The 19840-nt window shown below is 42.1% G+C and overlaps 1 protein-coding gene across 1 annotated transcript in view; it reads right to left on the bottom strand.

Moving 5' to 3' along the window:
• The window catches only part of ADAP1 (ArfGAP with dual PH domains 1), a 200169-nt gene that overhangs the window by 110998 nt on the left and 69331 nt on the right, over window positions 1-19840 (bottom strand). The window contains exon 4 of the mRNA XM_044660092.1: window positions 11213-11295. Coding sequence (XP_044516027.1) covers window positions 11213-11295 — 83 coding nt within the window. The remainder of the gene's footprint in view (window positions 1-11212; window positions 11296-19840) is intronic.

Genomic DNA, 19840 nt, shown 5'->3' with positions numbered 1-19840 from the left:
TTGAACTCGGGTCTTCCTGACTCTAGGTATGACCCTGAATCCACTGCAACACTAGCTGCCTCCTTAATTAATAAGGAGTTCAAGGGTACCTCTGAGGGGCAACTTATTTAATTCTGAAAGAATTTTAGATAGGATGGAAGCCACTATTCACTGTGGTTCAGTGGAAGCAGAACTGAACTTGAAGTCCCAGAACATGTGTTTAAATCCTGGCTCTCCCACTTACTGGCTATTTAAGGGAGTTAGACCAGATGGCCTGTAAGGTTGCTTCCAGTTCAAGATCTGTGATCCTGTTCTTATTTCCACTAAGGTCAGAATAAGTAGAACTCAATTAAGTTTTTAAAAATAATAATGAATTTATTTTTACAGTAAATTTATCTGGCCATTTTCAGTTGAGTCCAACTGTCCATGATCCTGTTTAGGGTTTTCCTAGCAAAGATATTGGAGTGGTTTGCCATTTCTTTTTCCAGCTCATTTTATAGATGAGGAAACCGAGGCAAACAGGGTGAAGTGATTTGTCCAGGGTCCTGCAGCTAGTAAGTGTCCGAAGCCTGATTTGAACTCGTGAAGAGGAGTTTTCCTGATTCTAAGCCTAGTGCTCTACCCACTATGCTACTTAGTTGCCTTTCTATGTAGTTTTTAGGCTTCTTAGCTTAAGAGAATTTAGAGGACTCCAAGGCCTTCTACAGTGTAGGATGCTTTTAAGATGAGTAGAGGAGGCCCATCTGGCCAAGATGGGTTTGGATGTGGACCTGCCTAAAGGCCAGGGGATGGACCATATAGGACCAATGTGGGTCCCTTTCTAGGCCAAATTCTATACCCATGCAACTCAGTAAACAGTAATTGCTTTGCTTGGAAATTATTTGTGTGTGCCATAAAATATGGGACAATTAATGGTTTCTGAATCTCTGAGACTCAGATGCTTATTAGTCCCCACGTCATTATCTTGCAAGATGTGTGAGGGAAAGAGTTACAGGCATGAATATTCATGAGAGTGGGGACAGAGATGGCATTAGCATGGGTTCACATGGAAGACACATTATTATTCTAGTTAGAAATGGTTTAAAAGGAATGGAATATAAATACATAATTAAACATCTCTGTAATTAATCCATACCCACAGCCTTTGGTTCCTTCCAGAAGGTCCAGAGATTAGCATCCCCAGCCCTTTTCCTTTGGAGGCCTTGCTCAGAATGGAATGGAAAGCAAAAGGGGGGTGGGGGGTAGGCATGGGCCATCTTCTGCACTTAAAGGAAAACCCAACAGCTTAGGGTGAGTTAATGAGCAATTTGTAATCTCCAAGGCTCCTTTCATCACTGAGTGCCTTAGAAGGAGCTGTGGGTATTTGAAAGATAAGGAAGCAGTCATGGAAGAGGACAAGTGAGTCTCTGAAGGGCACACAAGTAAGGCTCAACGGTGACCAAAATGAAAAGTTGGGACTCGTAGCTTGGAGTCAGAAGGGAAAAGTAGAGGTCACCTCAACCGACGTTCTCCCTTTAACCAGTTTAATGCGTACAACACTCAAAACTGTTGTCTCCTCTTCTGAATAATCTCCAGGAATGAAGATGCCACATCCTCCCCTTCAAATCACCGAACCTGAGAGGTGAAGGAAACTCAGTGGTCCTCTAGTTCAACAAGAAAGGAATGCCCACCATCACATGCCTAACAAGAGGCTGTTCAATTTTTGCTTAAAGGTCTCCAGGGAGGGAAACTCACCACCTTTCTTAGCAGTCCTCTTTGGGAACACCTAAATGTTGGATAGTTTTTCCTGACATCTAGCCCAAATCTGTCCATCTTCATTTCATTTCATTTCCTTCCTTCTTTCTTGCCTTTCTCTTCCATCCTTCTTCCCTCTCTCTCCTCCTTTCCCTCTTTTCTTTCCCTCTCCTCCTTCCTTCCTTACTTTGTTTCTTTCTCTTCTCCTTCCTTCCTGTCTGTCTTTCTTTGTTTCTGTCCTTCTCTCTCTCTTCCTTCTTTTCTTCCTTCCTTCTGGTCTTTTTTTCTGTTCTTATCTCCACTAAGGTCAGAATAAGTAGAACTCTTTCTTTCTCTCCTTTCTATTTTGTCTCTCTCTCTCCTCCTTCCTTCCTGTCTCTTTCTTTCTGCCCTCTCTTCCTGTCTGTCTTTGTTTCTGTGTCTCTCCCTTCCTTCTTTTCTTCCTTCCTTCCTTTCTCCCTTCTTTTCTTTCTATTTTTCCTGTCTCTCTTTTTTCTCCCTCCCTCCCTCCCTCCCTTCCTTTACTTTCTGTCTTAGTAACAGGTCTATGACAGAAAGATAAGGAATAGGTAATCACGGTTAACTGACTTACCCAGAGTCACATAGTTAGGAAGTGTCTGATGCCAAATTTGAACCCAGGTCCTCCCAACTCCAGACCTGGCTCTCTATTGTGCTACCCAGCTGCCATCATCTTAATTTTCTATTTATTGCTTCCCCCCTCCCCCTCCACCCCAGCCCAGCCAAGTTAGGCTCTCTGAAACAAGTCTAATCCTTCCTCTTTGGAACAGCTCTTCTAATATCAGAAGATAGCTATCATTCCCCTCCTGAGTCTTCTCTTTACCAGGCTAAACACCTCCATTTCTTTCATTCAGTTCTCATATAAAATCACTTCAAGGACCTTGATCACCTTTTGTTCCTTTGACAATCAAGATCTTACTTATGCCACCTGAAATGTTCCTGCTTTAATTTAAGCTTGGCTCCTCCAACTTGATCCATTAAAAATAGAAAGAAAAACTATTTTGACGAAACCACATTCTCGTATATTTGAATACAGTAATTAAATTGTCCCTTTTGATCAATGATGGTCAAACTAAAGCCCACAGGCCAGATGCCACCCCCTGAAATGTTCCATCTGGCCCCACAAACGACATTATCCCTAATCTGACGAATACAATGAGTAGGATATAATACAATGAAACTCTGAAAGAGTTGCCTTAGAAACAGACTGACAGATGAGCATTTCCTTTCCTTTGGCCCCCTCTTTAAAAAGTTTGCCCATCACTGGCTTAGATGAATAGGGGCATCTTGTTTATCCTTATGGAAATATCATAGATTTAGATCTCAAAGGGACCTTGGAGTTCACTGAGTCCAACCCTGTTATTTTACAGACGAGGACATGGAAGCACAGGGAAGTTAGGTGATTTGACAGAGAACACATAGCTAGCAAGTGGTAAAGCCAACACCTGAACCTAAGTCTTTATAGACTCCCAAACCAGCTCCTCTTCCATTGCATCATGTGCAAAGAACACTGGACAGAAAGACAATTTGGATTCTCTTTATTTTGCCACTATGTGACCTCTCTGACCCTTGGTCTCTTCATCTGTAAAATAAGAGGGATGGGACAGATCATTTCTGGGGTACCTTCTATCTCTAACAGTCTATGCTTGTGGACATTAGCCTTATGTCCTTGTAAAATCATTGGGACAGAGAAGTAAGCCTTTTGCTACTTTGAGGGCCACACAGGTGGCTCTCAGTTGCTGGTGATTAATTGATTTCACCTCTTCTCTAGGTTAAGGAATCTCAGTTTCTTTAGAGCCCCCTCTCCCTTTTTTTCTCTTGGGACCTAGCTTTTTAGGAAGTTTTTCTTTGAGCTGAAATCTGACTCTTCAACACCTACTCAATACCCCCAGTTTTGTTCCCTTGGGGCACGGCACCAATTTCACTTCATTTCAACCCACAATATCCAGAGGCCAAACTTAGTGAACCTGGGAACAGATATTTGTTGGCAGTCTACTATTCCCACTCCAACTTCATAGCCTGAGGCAAAAGTCCTTAACTAGGGCAACTAGGTGGTGTGGTGGAAAATGCACTGGACTTGGAATTAGGAAGTCTTGTCTTCATGGGTTCAAAATTAACCTCAGACACTTCCCAGTCCTGTGATCCTGGGCAAATCACTTCGTCCAGTTTGCCTCAGTTTCCTCCTCTGCTAAATGAGCTAGAAAAGGAAATGGCAAACCACTCCAGTATCTTTGCCAAAAAAACCCCAGAAGGGGTCATGAAGAGTCAGATGTGACTGAAAAACAACTGAACAACAAAATAATAATGGTAAGATTTCAGGTTCCATTCCAGGACAGGTAAACTGGAAGACAATCATGTGGATTAAAATAACTAGCAGTGAGGGGGCAGCTAAGTGGCTGAGGATAGAGATCCAGGCCTGGAGACAGGATGTCCTGGGTTCAAATTTGACCTCAGATACTTCCCTAGCTGTGTGACCCTGGGCAAGTCACTTCAACCTAATAGACTAGCCCTTACCTTTTCTGTCTTGTAATGGCTACTTAGTATCCATTCTAAGACAGAAGGTAGGGGTTAAAAAAATGCACAAATGGGGATACAAAGAACAAAATATCTGGTCAAAGATTTAGTTAATGTAATAGCAGAATTTAGAGGAAGGAGGTGGGGGATTTCTCTTGGGAAGGGGACTTTCCAGAACCTTCTGACATCAAGTTTCATGAGTGACTAAGCTTGCCTAGCACACAGGACCCTTAATCTTTAGCTTATTATATGCTTAAATAGATATAAATACCATCCAAATGAAAAATGACCAATAGTGAACAGAGAAGAAATACGTACAGAATAGATAATGGAGCTAGAAATCGGAAGACTACCTAGAACAGTACCCTTTACTTATTAAAGGGAAGATGACATATTGGAGGGGCTGTGGGAAAATAGGCACCATAATGCATCGTCGGTGAATTTTTGGTCCAGTCATTCTGAAAATTAATTTGGAGCTACATTCAAAAAATTAATGAACTATACATACTCTTCAACCCATTTATAGCACTACTGGTGGGGAGGAGGGAGAGAGATATGGAGAGAGATATCGAGGGAGGGAGGGAAAGAGATTCGGAGAAAGATAGAGCAGAGACAGACAGGGAGGTAGATTTTTCTTTTGGTAGTGTCAAAGAACTTTGGGGTATACCTACCATTTGGGGAATAACTGAACAAATTATGGCATATGAATGTAATGGAATCTTATTTTACCATAAGAAATCATAGGCTTTGGAGAAACCTGGGAAAACCTGTATGAACTCAGGTGTAATGAAGGAAGAAGAACCAGGAGAATAATATACAAGATAACAATAACATTGTAAAAAATAACCAACTTTGAAAGACAACAACAATGATCAATGCAATGACCATCTATGATTCCAAAAGACCTATGAGAAGGTGATACCGACCTCCTAATAGAAAGCTGAGAAACCCTGGATATAGAATAATATGTACCTTTTGGGACATGTCCAACATGGGAATTTATTTTGCTTAATGATGCATATTTATCACAAGGGTTTTGATTTTTTTAGGGGGAGGGAATGGTGGAAGAACAAGAAAATAAATGCTCATTAATTTTTAAAAAAGGTCACTGCATTTTGGTTTAGATCAAGTGTAAAAGACTGTCTGCCTTCTAAAGTTCTTTCTTGCTCTGAAACATGATTTTTTAAGAGCTCAAAGAAAAATGAGCCAAGTAAACAAGCATTTACTTATTCCAGGTGGGTTTTATACTAGGAATGCAGGGATGGTTTAGCATTAGGAAAACCATCAGCATAATTGACCATATCAATAACAAAGCCAAAAGAAACCATCTTAATATCTTAATATATGCAGAAAACGCTTTTTGACAAAATTCAATACTCATTCCTATTAAAAATACCAGAGAATATTGGAATAAATGGAACATTCCTCAAAAAATGACAAATAGCATCTATCTAAAACAATCAGCAAACTTTATCCACAATAAAGATAAACTAGAAGCCTTTCCAATAAGATCAGGGGTGCAGCAAGGATGTCCATTATCACCACTACTATTCAATATTGTAAAAATGTTATTAAATGCTTACTATGTGTCAAGCACTTGCTAAGCATTAGTTAATACAACAACACTCAGGAATGCTCGTATATTTGGACAATTAAACCACAACCACCTTTAGTCTCCAGTAGAATTTCTTGGTGGGAAGATGGGTTGAGGAAGAAGAATCAAGGAAAATCAAATCTCCCTGCCAACACCTAGAATTTTCCAGATTTAAAAGAACATATTAAAGGCATGACGGTGTAATGACAGAAAATTGGCCTTGGAGCCAAGAAGATGTAGGCTCAAGTCTCGTCTCTGACTAATAATGGCTGTGTGGCCTTGGGTAAGTCACTTAAACTCAAAGTGTCCTAAGCAGTTTTCCAAGACTTAGCAGAAAAGGTGCCAACTTGCATTAGTAAAAGGACTTTCCTCAGCTGTACCCCTAAAATCATAGGTGCAAGACTATCCTAAAAAAACCAAAGGAAGCTCTGTGGTGTATTTTCCCCTTCTCTCCAAGCAAGCTAATGCAGCTAAATGGCCATCTATCACAGTACTTTAGATAAAAAAAAAAAAGCATCTTTAGAAATGTGATCATTCAGCAACTAATTAAGAATCTTTCTACGGCCGGAAATTATCTGTGTTTTGACCAAGTACACAAGTATACTGCTCCTGATTCATTAAGGAACATTAAAAAAAAATAACAGAGGAAATAGTGGCTGAGGATGAATGGTAATTTAATTTAAAAGATACATCCGGATTGCAGGGCCAGGGGAAGGGGAGAGAGGATAAGCCCTGAGAAGAGGAAAAAATTAAAACCCGGTTGCAAAGGAAGCTTCCTTTGAGACCAGTGATAAACCCACCAATGGGGCACCTCACGGTTACCTAAATTATTAGGGCAAAGGTATTTTTTTGTGTCACTGAATTCAGATGGTGGTAACCCCATTATTCATCTTTTAATGCTAGACTAGCTCAAGAGGAATCAAGGTATTATGTAGGATCAGCAGTCGATCACTGAGGCACTTTGCCATCATTTAAATTCATCTTTTCTCTGCTCAGAACAGAATTTGGCTTTTCTGAATCAGGATCAAGCCCTCTGAAAAGGAGAAGGCCTGCTGGAGGAGTCTGATGGGATTTGAAGGCCAGAAAATTGGATATATCCAGCAACTCTGGAGGCACTGGAGGGACAGCCAGACCTCGAATCCATGAAAGACTCCTCCTTGTGTGGGAGCACAGGGAATTTCTAGTCAAGCTTGGGTTCTTATAGGTTGGCCCCAATTTCCCCACTTTCTGTGTATAGGTTGGGGTGAGTTGGGCCATACTTCCCCTTACTGATCACCAGCTGGAGTGTAGGTATGATAGGAAAATCAAGAACACATTAAAAGTTCAAGAATCTAAATTCAAATCCTACTTTTGCTACTTTCTACCTATTTGACTTTATCCATTTTTATACTTTCTGGGGGTGGAGTGGACGGAGCCATGAGCCTGGAGTCGGAAAGTTGTCTTTCAATAGTTCCAGGTATGTCCCACACTTTGTGACTCCTTTTGGGGTTTTCTTGGCAGAGATACTGGAGTGTTTGCCATTCGCTCCTCTAGCTCATATAACAGATGAGGAAACTGAGGCAAACAGAGCTAAGTGACTTGCCCGAGGGTCACACAGCTAATAAGAGTATGAGGTCACCCTAGTCTCCTTGACTCCAGGATAGAACCAGGTCCCTTAATATTGTTTTACCTAAAAACTTAGGTTTTCCCAGAGGCAATTAATCCGTTAATAACATTTATTAAGTGGCCATTATGTGTCAGGCTCTGTGTTAGGTGGTATACAGTGTTGCACAAACAACGTAGATTATCAAGAAAAGCACAGCAATGATGAAGCAGGGCTGATATCTATGGTCACCATAATATTTTAGCTTTCCATCTTTCCTTTGTTCCTGTGCCCTTAGACTCGCTGCTCCAAGGACTCGAGGAAAAGTGGGAGGCTCAGATAGAGGGTAGAACAAGCAGCTAGCAGGACCAGAAGGGGCATCCCCCAGGGGGAGATTCTGGGTAGCACTAGTGGGGTGTATAGGGCTGTTAGCACAGTCTTTTTTTTTTTTTTTTTTAAACCCTTACCTTCTATCTTGGAGTCAATACTGTGTATTGGCTCTGAGGCAGAAGAGTGTTAAGGGTAGGCAATGGGGGTCAAGTGACTTGCCCAGAGTCACACAGCTGGGAAGTGTCTGAGGCCAGACTTGAATGTAGGACTTCCAGTCTCTAACTCCACTGAGCTACCCAGATGCCCCCTGTTAGCACAGTCTTGTTAGTTCTCCCATACTCCCAGGCAGCAGTGGATATCTTTCCCAGAAGCACACTGGCCAGGCTACAAGAACACTGAACTTCCCATGCTATCAACAAAACAATTCACATTTATATAGGGTGTCCTAAAAGTCTTAGGGCAGTGCAAAGCTGAAAACTGTTCTTTTACAGCTTTACTCTGCACTAAGACTTCTGGCACACCTTGGACTTGTTGAAGGATTCAGTCATTAAATGGGAGGCCTGCAAGAGCCCAAGATGTCATCCCTCTGAGAAAATCTGTGTTTCCCCTTCCCACTGATCTTCTTTGGTCTACATTCTAGTGGAAACCCTAGCATCAAAACATATCTACTGAGGGCAGCCAGGTAGCACAGTGGATAGAGAATCAGGTCTAGAGACCTGGGTTCAAATTTGGCCTCAGAAACTTTCTTAGCTGTGTGACCCTGGGCCAGTCACTAAACCCCAGCTGTCTAGCCCCTGCTGCTCTTCTGGCTTAGACTTGATTCTAAGATAGAAGCTATAAGGGCTGGGGGGGAAAAATTAATCATTGATCTAGACCAATCTCTTTACTAAAATACATTCTCTTTCAGGACTGGTAGTTAAACAGAAACTAAAGACTTCTGAACTAAAAGCTCCTTTTGGTTGTTGTTGGTTTGGTTTTGTGAAGAGTGAATCAAATTTTCTTTGTCTATCAATCAGCAACTTTTAAATTAATCAACCAAGAACTTAAACACCCTTACTTAACACTGAGTAAGAGTTCTGCAAGTCACTTACTAAAGAGTGTGACAACTCCAGAAGCCACAGCCCTGCCCCTGGGCAGTGCTAGGCAAATTGAAAGACTGCAATTGGTTCCCATAAAGTGGAGGAAGGGACAGGAAGTGACATGGGAAAAGGACTATAAAAAGTCCTAAACTTCCTGCCCAAGGGATCTTCGACTTTGGCTCTTGGACTGCTTCTTGGAGGACTGCTCCTGGATCTTCTCCTTTGGACTTCCGTGTTGGAAGACTTCACCTTGGGACTTGGCCTTCGGTCTTCTCCTCTGAAGTTCGTCTTGGGTGGGTATGTAACTGACCTTCCTTTCCTGGCTTCTGGAGTGATTGGTTCCAGAGATCCCTTCTGTGGCTTTAGAAGAGGCTACTTTGGTGGAACTCTAGCTGAAGACACCACCAGATGTGGGGAAGCCCTTGTGGGGCTGAGCCTCACTTCACCAGAGAAGAACTAGTAGGCTTGTTAAAAATCTGTCTCTTTAGCTATCTTTTTTATTTTCACTCTTTCTACCTCTTTGTAAATAAAGCTACAAAAAGTCATTTTTTACTTAAGTTATAATATTTTTAAATCGGTGACCACAATATTACTTTAGAACTTTCACATTAGCATAAAAAGCTACATTTTCATATTCTTACAGTTTTTACAGCTTGGGATTCCATTGGCAAAGAGAACTCTCAGTGTGGAAACCCCCTTCAAATGCAAATGGAGAGTCCTATGTAACTTTTAGTCTTAAGTGTTTTCTGAGGGAATTAAGAGTTTAAACTCCTTTGGTAGAATATGCCTCTATGGGCAACTGAGAGCATGATTGCACTGAAGCATGAATAGCAAAACAGGGTGGTCGCACAAACTTCAGGCCAGTTAGCATCCTAAGCAGGGCTGCTTGTTTTCTGTGGGCATCTGGGAAGGCATAAAGCAAAGCTCTTAATGATATCTGTCCCAGAGGGCAGGTGGAGAATCTGTTCAACTACTGTTATCAGTTGATTCGTTCAAATGAACAAATTCCCCTGGGTAGGATCTGGCACTGAAGTTCAAGTGACTTTCCTTAACACAGAAACCCTTTGAAGAGCTTTCTCATGCTAAATCATCACAAACTACTCTGGGAAGTAAACTCTGGAAGAGGAAGCCCATCAGAAATGTACACCACATGGGGAAGATCCAAAGGCATTTCACAAACCTTATTTAATAAGGATTAGGGTAGACACATATACCTAGATGTAGCTGAAATATCTGTGAGTCCAAAGGCTCTTAAGGGTTACCTTAAGGGGTAACCAGACCAGGAGAGCTGGGTTGCTCAGTGGATAGAGAGCCAAGCCTGGAGTCAGGAGGTCCTGGGTTCAAATCTGGCCTTAAACACTTCCTAGCTCTGTGACCCTGGGCAAGTCACTTAACCCTCATTATCTAGCACTTACTACTGTTCTGGCTTGGAACTGACACTTAGTAGTTTAGAGAGTTTAAAAAAAGAAAGAAAGCAATCCTGATCCTAACCTCATAATGAAGGATCAAGGGCTAGAACCCAGGCCTTAAGTTTCTTTATCATCAGGTTAGATGGCTTAGACCATCCTCTAAGCTCTAGATATATGAACCCAGCATTTTCCTTGGCCTAAAAATTTCCCTTGGGTATCCTCTTGACAAATCCACTCATTTTGTATGTGGGAGAAATTAAGGGCCACAGTTCAGAGTAAGGTCCAAGGTAGACTCATTCAGGACAGCTCTCCTGAGATCCAATCTACGACTCCACAATCCTATGGGGAGAGGGAAGGGAGCAGCCTGGCCTCCCCCCACCCCACCCCCTGGCTTTCTAGCAACAAATTCAAACAAACTTTGTGCTGGGGCGAAGGTCCACATGCCCACAGAGAGGGCTGAGTGCCTCCCCTCTGGCACACATGCCATAGGTTTGCTACTACAGCCCTATATAATCAGTTAGAAGCATTTTTTTCCTTAAAAGACCCTCTGTCTTAGAACCAAGTATCAGTTCTAAGGCAGAAGAACAGTAAAGGCCAGGCAACAGGGGTTAAGTGACTTGCCCAGGGTCCACACAGCTAAGAAGTATCTGAGGCCACATTTGAACCCAGAGCTTTGAATACAGGTAGCAATCCAGGCTTCCCAATCAGAAGCAAAAGGCAACCAGATGACACCAGTGTCCAACCAATTAGTGACTTAATAATGCAGAGCGGTAAAAAGAGACATCCCTTTTAAAGGGAGAAGACAGCGGAGAGGGAGACTGGAACATAAAACCACACAATGAATGACATTTCCCCGCCCCCCCCCCCCCCCCCCTTTATCTAATCAACTGCAGCAAGGTGAGGGAAGCCCCTGGGCAACTGAACATCCTGCCAGCCCAGGAGATTATTTCCAGTTGAGAACTCCATTCCTTACCTGCAGAATAGGGCTCCTGCTTCTCGGTGTAAATGAATTCCTTCCTTTCATACTTGGCTCGGATCCACTGTTCTCGGAGGAGTCTGAAAGACAGAGAGAGAAGAGGCAAGGTCTGGGTGCTGAAAGGAAAGCAGAGATCATTAATTGGACAAGGAAGATGGCAGCCGAGTGTACAAGTTCCTGGAAAATGAATTGGCAGGTCAGTGGCTCTCAGGAAGCCCCCGACCACAAAAAGACTGGGAGATGCTGCCTTTTGAGTACCAACAAAACCATCGCTGTAAAAGCACATGGGAAAAAGGAGCCTCAGTCAGGAGTCAGCCACTCACAGAATAAACATAGCAGAGAGTGAGTGACTCTGCAAACTGCCCATGGCTGCGTTTAGGGCTTCCCCATGCAAATATTTTTTGATTCTAAACAATTAGGCTCAAAATGACACAGCCCCAGCGCACAAGAATGTACAAGAATGGAATTATGAAGCAGAAGGGAGAGATGGTCCCTGGGATGACCAAGTCAGCAGCTGAGACAAAAGGCAGGGGCTGGGCGAGCCCAGGATTTTGCATGTTAATGGATTTTCACCCTTTTATTCAAGATTTATGAGCAGCTTTCTCACTTGACTGCCTGAAGTAGTAATTTTTAAGACATTGGTACATGGAGATGAGATGTTTATGATCTTTGAAGGTCTGGCAGAGGATAGCAAGTGTTAGATCAGCTTCCAGCTCTTTTTTACCCGTGTCAACCCACACCATTCATACTCCAATGGACCTGTGAACTCTTCCACAGCAATATTTTTTCTGGTGATACAGATGGTACCCCATCCCTGCCTTTTTATCCTGTATGATTTAAAAAAAAATTCTTACCTTCTGTTTTAGTATTAATTCTGAGACAGAAGATTGGCAAGGATTAGGCAATTGATGCCCAGGGTCATAGAGCTAGGAAGTATCTGAGGCCAGATTTGAATTTGGATCTTCCCAACTCCAGGCCTAGTACTCTATCCACTGTGCTATCTAGCTGCCCCTTGACCATATGGCTTTTGTTTCAAGGGAGGTTTCTATCAAGGTGAAGAGGAGTCATTAGGAAGCCTCATCAATGTTAAAAAAAAAAAAAAGAGAGAGAATCCTGTGTGATTCTTAACTGTATCTTCCCAAAAACCTTCCTACAATTACAGAAGCATCGGATCATGGAATTAGAGCTAGAAAGAACCTCAGAGACTTATGAGAAAGAACATTATTCACACTCAGAGAAAGAACCGTGGGAGTAGAAACTCAAGAAAAACATTTGCTTGTTGCATGGTTTGATGGGGATATGATTGGGGATGTAGACTCTAAATGATCACTCTAATGCAAATATTAATAACATGGAAATAAGTCTTGATCACTAATACATGTAAAACCCAGTGGAATTGCTTTTTGGCTACAGAAGGGGGCAGGAAGGAGGGGAGGGAAAGAACATGAATCATGTAACCATGGAAAAATATTCTAAATAAATAAATTAAATAAATACATTAAATGTATCATTTCCCTTACAGATGAGGAAACTGAGGCCCAGAGAAATTTAATCACTTGCTTATGGCCATGGAGTTAGTAAATGTCATAGGTAGACTCTGAACCCAGGTCCTTCTTGACTCTAGGTCAGGTCCTCTTCCTCATACAAGTGAGGAGGGTTATTATAAATCAAGTCAACAAACATTTATTAAGCTCCTGTCTGTCCTTGTCACCCGCATCTGGGTAGTTGAAAGGAAGGCATCAGAGCTCAGCCATGAGCTGACTCCATTTGTTGTCTCTGAGGAATGCGGTTCCTTCCCTCCTGATTACATGGTGAGTCATCTTAAATTGGGGCCGGAGGAAATGAGCTTTCACCAAGTGGTTCCCAGAGCATGCTCGAGGTCTGGGGATAAGCACAAAAGCTCTGGTCACCCCTAACTATTGCTAAAGCTGCTGGAGAAAAAGCTCCCTCAAGGGCCACTTAATATGACGAGGGAATCTAGGGACCTCAGTGGGTTTCTGTTGTCTCCATAGTGGAGGGAATTCCCAGTGGACTTTAGGTTTTTCTTCCTGCCAACTTTCATAATAGGCAGATTACCTGCTTCCATGTACAACGTCCTTTAGGTCATTTTAAGAGGGTTGTTGAGAAACTTTGGGCAAAGGCCAACGAAGCAAAAATGGAAATGATTAATGCTATGACAGGCAAGATTTATGAGGGAAAGTTAAATAACCTATATGGGTTTCCACCCCGCCCCCAACCCTTACTTTTCTGTCTTAGTAACAACTTGAAGACAGAAGGGAAAGCAAGGGCTCAGCAAATGGACTTAAGTGACTTGCCCAGGATCACACAGCTAGGAAGTATCTGAGGTCAGATAAAAATAAAAACCAACAACCAAAAAACCCTTACCTTTTGTCTTAGAACCGATACCACTAAGAATTGGTTCTAAGAAAGAAGAGTGTCAAGGTCTAGGCAACTGGGATTAGGTGACTTGCCATTGGGTCACAACCAGGAAGGGTCTAAGGCCAAGTTTGAACCCAGGATTTCCCCATCTCCAGGCCTCACTCCCTATCCACTGTGCCATCTGGCTGTCCCTTGAGGCCACATTTGAACCCAGGTCCTCCTGACTTCAGGTCTGGCATTCTATCCACTGTGCCACCTAGTTGTCCCAACCTATGTGCTTTTGATCCAGAGAAGAAAAGACACATAAAGGGTAGATATATAAAGAGCGATGACTCAGTTTCTTCACCTATTGAAAAAAAGGGTTGAGTTAAATCAAATTTCCCAAAGTTGGGGTACACGTATCCCCAGGGGAATGAGAAGCTTGTCCAAAGGGTAGAGGAATATTTGATTATGGATCATAATTCGTAGGTTTAGAGGTAGAAAGGACCATGGAGTTCATTAGGTCAACTCCTTTCATTTTACAGATGAGGAAACTAGGCAGATAGAAGTGAAATGATTTGCTCAGTCATACAGCAAAGTACGTTTCTGAGACAGGATTTGAACTCAAGACTCCTGATTCCAAATCTAACTAGCCAATAAAAAGTCAATAATCATATAATCCTATTGAAATTAATTTCTGTATTTTATTTTTATGGGCCTATGTATGGTATATTCTATAATTTATTTCCTTCCATATTGAAGAGGAAGCATGGGAAGGTTTGCTGAAGGATTTGGGAACCAAAAATGGTTGGCAACCCATGGATTAAATGATTTCTAAGGTCTGACTTTCTATGATTCTAAGCAGTTCTCTGTCTTCCTAGAGGAATGAAGACTGATCTCTCTCCATTTATTCAATTTCTGACTCTTTCCCCTTCAAAGGGGAAAACCTAAAACTAAGCCTAAAACCTTACCAGGAAGCCTTCCATGATCATCCTAGCTCTCAGAGCTTCTTCTTCCCCTATTGAATACTTGTGGAATGAAGAACTGGATGAACTATATATAACATAAAAGACTGAGACCAGACTCTCAGAAGAACTTCCTAGCTGCTCCTAGTTATAAGGATGATCCCATAGGGAGGCAGGGTACTATGGGAAGGTTGAAAACAGACTTGACAACCATCTAGCTTACATGGTGCATGTCATGGATGTCTGGTGTTTCTGGAATACCAGTACCCTCTTGTTAGTTTGATTTTATAACCTAAACATCTCCTAAAGTGCCATATTTTTTGTCAGATTAAATTAAATTAAAATTACATTTTTTTGGTGGGTGACCTGACATCTCCTGAAATAACAAGACACACTGCACAGGGAGAGGCAAAACCCAGAATGAGGAACCACTCCACCTGTAGAAAGAGCTGGAAGCCATCCTTCCAGAAGCAGCATCCACTGTGCAACTTCTCTGCCTCTCTTTCTCCAAGCACAAGGGCAATACTCTCTCTGATGTGCAGCATTAAAGGGCATGAAGCTTTGACAAACATTCTTTGGAGTTTGGAGGAGGGGGAGTTTGGAGAGGGGAAGCCAGGAGTTCTGACTCTGCCACTAACTTGCTATATGATTTTGGCCAAGCCCATCTGTAAAATGGGGCTAGTCAGGACAACTCATCTATTTATAGCACTTGAAGGCTCACAACAACTTTTCTTACAACAAACCCAAGGGAAGAACTACTTGGTAGTATTCCCATTTTAATGATGATAAAGTTGAGTTCTAGGTAAAGAGATTTGTCCAAGATCACAGAATTTATAAAAGGCATCAATAGCATTCAAACGCATGTCTTTACATGTCCTGCTTTACTCCAGGGGCTTTTTTGAGGTCAAATGAGACATGCGTGTCTTGGACTGTTATAGAAGATAGTCTAGGAGAAGCCTATCAATCTCTCTTGTGCCTGTTAAATTCTCTTTTCTCTTTCCTAAGGCATGACCAGTGCTGGGTCAGGATGCATCTTTTGCCCTTTTAACAACATATTGAAAGTGGCTGATTCATGACTCGTTAATTCATCTGAGCTATATCTTTGTGATTTGCATCTTAAAAGGAGAATAGGGACACAGAGAACGGGAACTCTAAAGAGAAACCCAAAGAAAGGAAGGTGGCACTGAGGCTTGGATTCAGCTCTAGAGAAGATGCCCACCATGTGCACAGCTCCAGATACAGGAGCCAAAGCAAAGGAAGAGGGGAGCAGCTGGGAGGCTTGGGGGATTTAGAGCCAGGCCTAGTGACCAGAGAGCCTAGGTTCAAATCTGGCCTCAGACACTTCCTAGCTGTGTGACCCTGGCCAAGTCACTTAACCCCCATTGCCTAGCCCTTAATGCTCTTCTATTTTGGAACCCAATACACAGTATTGATTCTAAGGCAGAAGGTAAGGTTTAAAAAAAAATCAAAGGAATAGCAACGGGTGAAGTCACATGATGGAGAAATAACTAGATTTTAGACTTTACTAGTACTGTGAATTATGGGGACTGTGTAGGTCCAAGAAAGGAGGTAGATTCTCTAGTCACTTCAAATTCTTTCTCATCGAAGGGGTAGAGAGTGGAGGCAGAGAGAAGGCCTAGAGATTACATAGGTTCCTTTAGGGAAATGGAGCTTAACAGAGAAGAAAGGGAGTTGCCTTGACTGTTTATAGGCTTGGGTTCAAGCTCTTTGTGTTTTTTAATAGGCTCAATAAAACCAGTCCCAAGTTTAATCTTTTCTTAACCCAACTACTTGCACCGAACTGAAGGCCCTTTCTTTCCTCTTTTCTTTTTGATTGGTAGATTGATTTTAGAGACCTAGACATGAGATAAATTCTGATGATCTTTGGGCAAACCCAGAATGGGAGCAAAAAGAGTCAAATCCATATGATTACTGAAAAGCTCCCCAGAGTGACCAGTCCCCATAAATTCAGTTTTAGTTTCAGGTTATGAGTTAACGTGGGCTCTTAACTCTACATTCTGGCTCCTATTTACTTTTCCAGTTTTAGTTTGAGTTACTCTCCATTGCACACTTGTTCTCCCGTATTAGCCACAGGTATCACTACACTTCTAACTGATCGAAACCTAAATACCACATTTTTTGATCCAGTTGGAGGAGGCGACCCACCAGATCACCTCTATACATTTACAAGGGTCATCATCCCCTATGCCTGGAATGCACTTCATTTCTACTTCTAGTGTCCTTCCCCTACTCCAAGGCTCAGTGCCTTCCTTTCCAGATCTCCCCCACTGAAAACATTCTCTCCCACCTCCAATTTTCCTAAAAGCCTCTGTCTAGCTCTCTCCTTCACGTCCTTCAGTCTGCATTTTCCTCGTATTATACTTATATGAGCTTACATCGCTTCCACACTAATGGAAAGTAAGCTTTTAGCAATGTTTTCTGTATTTTTCATTGTCATAGTTTCTCCCTCCATCCCTCCCCCTCTCCAAGAATCATCCTCATATAACAACTGGTATCTTGGGGGGGGGGGAAGAAAAGAGAAAGAGGAAATAGCACAACTAATCCAGCACAATGAAAAAGGGCTAAACCTGTTTAATGTGCAATACTGTGGACTTCTCACCTCCATGGAAGGGAATGTCCTCTCAAATGGAAACTTCTTAAGGGGAGAAGTCAGGTTATTTTTATCTTTAAATTCTCAGAACAAGTTATCTTGCACAGAGTAGGTGTTTTAAAAGGTTTATTCAGCTGGGTTTTTATATATATATGTCTATATTTGTATTTATGTTATATATGCATATGCATATATAAATGCATGCTTTGGAGGGGGAAAATTATTGGAATCAACCCTCAAACAACATCCACAATAATGATGGTATGATGCAGATTTCCCCAGGAAATACTCTGTGCTTGAGTTCCCAGCCACCACTTCTGAGCACATATCTACCTCCTCTGACAGCCATATGATTTAAAAGCTCACAAATATTCGCACAAGGGCAAGACACGCCTGGCCTATTATTTAGGTTCAGGGAAGATGGAGTTGAAAACTGCCTATAAATATTCATTAGTAACTGACTCTGATGCTCCAATTAGCATTTTCCATGGGGAGGTCAGCTGTCCGCACTGCTCGGTAAAACCTGAGTTAGCAGGACCAGAGACCTTGGAACATGATGAGTTTCGATGGGGGTTCTTACATCAGTCAGCCCTGGTTTGCTTTAATCTGGACATAGATGCGTCCCTGCTTTCTGCAGCAGGATCTGTAATTGGATCAGGGAATCCTGAGAGGTCCCATGAGGTCATCTGGGTCAGGCCTAAACTACTCAGGACCAGAGGTTTGAGTATTCTCTTCTTCAAAGCCTCAAGAGAAATTTGTTCTTGTTCCATTGTTTTAGTCATGTCCGACTCTTCATGACCCCATTTGGGATTTTCTTGGCAAAGAAACTAGAATGGTTTGCCATCTCCTTCTCCAGCTTACTTGACAGATGAGGAACTGAGGCACACAGATCCAAGTGAATTGCTCAGTTACACAATTAATAAGTGTCTGAGGTCAGATGTGAACTCATGAAGATGAGTCTTGATTCTAAGCCCAGTGCTCTGCCCACTGCCCGATCTCGCTGCCCCTCTCAAGAAAGGGACTCCCTTATTTACTACTGGTTACTCATCCTAGAATTTTAGAATTGTAGGATTTTGAATTAGAAAGAATCTTTAGGGTTCTATTAGGTTCACAGATTTCTAGCTACAAAGGACTTTTAACAATCTATCTAGTCTAGTGATGGGCAAACTATAGCCCCCTGAAATGTTCTACCCAGCTGCGTGACATTATTCCTAATCTGATGAATGCAATAAGTAGGATACAATACAATGAAACACGGAAAGAGTTGCCTTAGAAACATGAGCATTTCCTTTCCTTTGGCCCCCTCTTTAAAAAGTTTGCCCATCACTGAAATCTTTCAATTTGCAGATGAAGGAAATAAGACCAACTGAGGAGAAGTGATTTTACTCAGACAACAACTAGCACAGAGTTCAAACCCTGATCCTCCTATCCCAAATTCTACAAGAACTTCAACTTTTTTCCTCCTATAAGAATCATCATGGACCCCTTTGGCAGTCTGCTGAAGCCTAAGGACCCCATTCTCAGAACAATGTCTTTCTTTCTTACTCTCTTTTTCTCTTCTTTCTTTCTCTTTCTTCCTCTTTCTTTCACCCTTTCTTTCTTCCTTCATTCCTTCCTTTCTTTCTTTTCCCCTCCTTCCTTCCTTTCTTTCTCTTTCTCTTTTCCCTTCCTTCCTTCCTTCCTTCCTTCTTGTGTTTAAATAATTGAAGGAAATGCTAAATCCCAGTAAGGGGATAGTGAATGTAAAAACCCTCTGAATTCTATCTATAGATCCCTTTCCCAGATAGAAAACTCCTTTACTACACCACAGACTTAGCAATTCTTCCTTAAGTCCAATGTAAACCTCTCCTGATTTAGGGCAATCTTAATTCCAAAGGGACCTGACCTAGCTCTGGGCAGTTAGCAAAAGGTCAGTGTTGGGGGAATTTGAGGACCAGGTGCATACTTGGTGATGATATAGCTCCCATGGCTAATTTCTTTTCCTCCTCTCTGAAGATTTCAACTCAATGGAGATAGAGGCTGAAGAATGATGGAGACAGCACCTGCTCCTGCCAGACTGCTCACAAACAGCCTTTTTTTTAACCCCTGGATAAACTTGTTTACTTCTCCTTCTACCTAAGAGCACTTCCCTCTGCCCTAAAGGGATGTATCCCTCCTCTGAGCTCCTTTCTATGACGTGGACACGTATGGTCTGTGCCACACTCATTCTAGTATTTCTCTGACACCTTAGTTTGTGACTTAGCATTCTGTGTGTGAATCCTGCCTCCCTGGAGAAATGGTGACTTCCTTGAAAGCAGGAACTCTATCTCCTCCTCCTTTCTCAGTGCCAGTAAGGGGGTTGAGCATACAGCCAATGTTCAGAAAATTAAGTTGAAGCTCCTTCACTTTAGCCAACTGACCTTATCTACATCACACCCTCTCAGATATAATAACACTCATGTCATCTACCTCACAGGTTTATTGTAAGAATGAAATGAGAGGTGATTTAATGTTGTGGATGGAGTAGTAGACTTGGAGCCAAGAAGACCTGGATTCAGGTTTTGCTTTAGCCACTTACTAGCTATATGACTCTATTGTTTCAGTTTCTATATTTGTAAAATGAGGGAGTTGGACCTCTGCCTCAGTTTCCTCATCTGTAAAATGAGGGAGTTGGGCCTCTTTGTCTCAGTTTTCTCATCTGTAAAACAAGGG

This window comes from Gracilinanus agilis, chromosome 1 (assembly GCF_016433145.1).
Source record: "Gracilinanus agilis isolate LMUSP501 chromosome 1, AgileGrace, whole genome shotgun sequence".
In the NCBI taxonomy this organism is placed as follows: Eukaryota; Metazoa; Chordata; class Mammalia; order Didelphimorphia; family Didelphidae; genus Gracilinanus; species Gracilinanus agilis.
The sequence above is the reverse complement of the archived record's forward strand: the minus strand, read 5'-3'. Positions and strand labels throughout refer to the sequence as shown.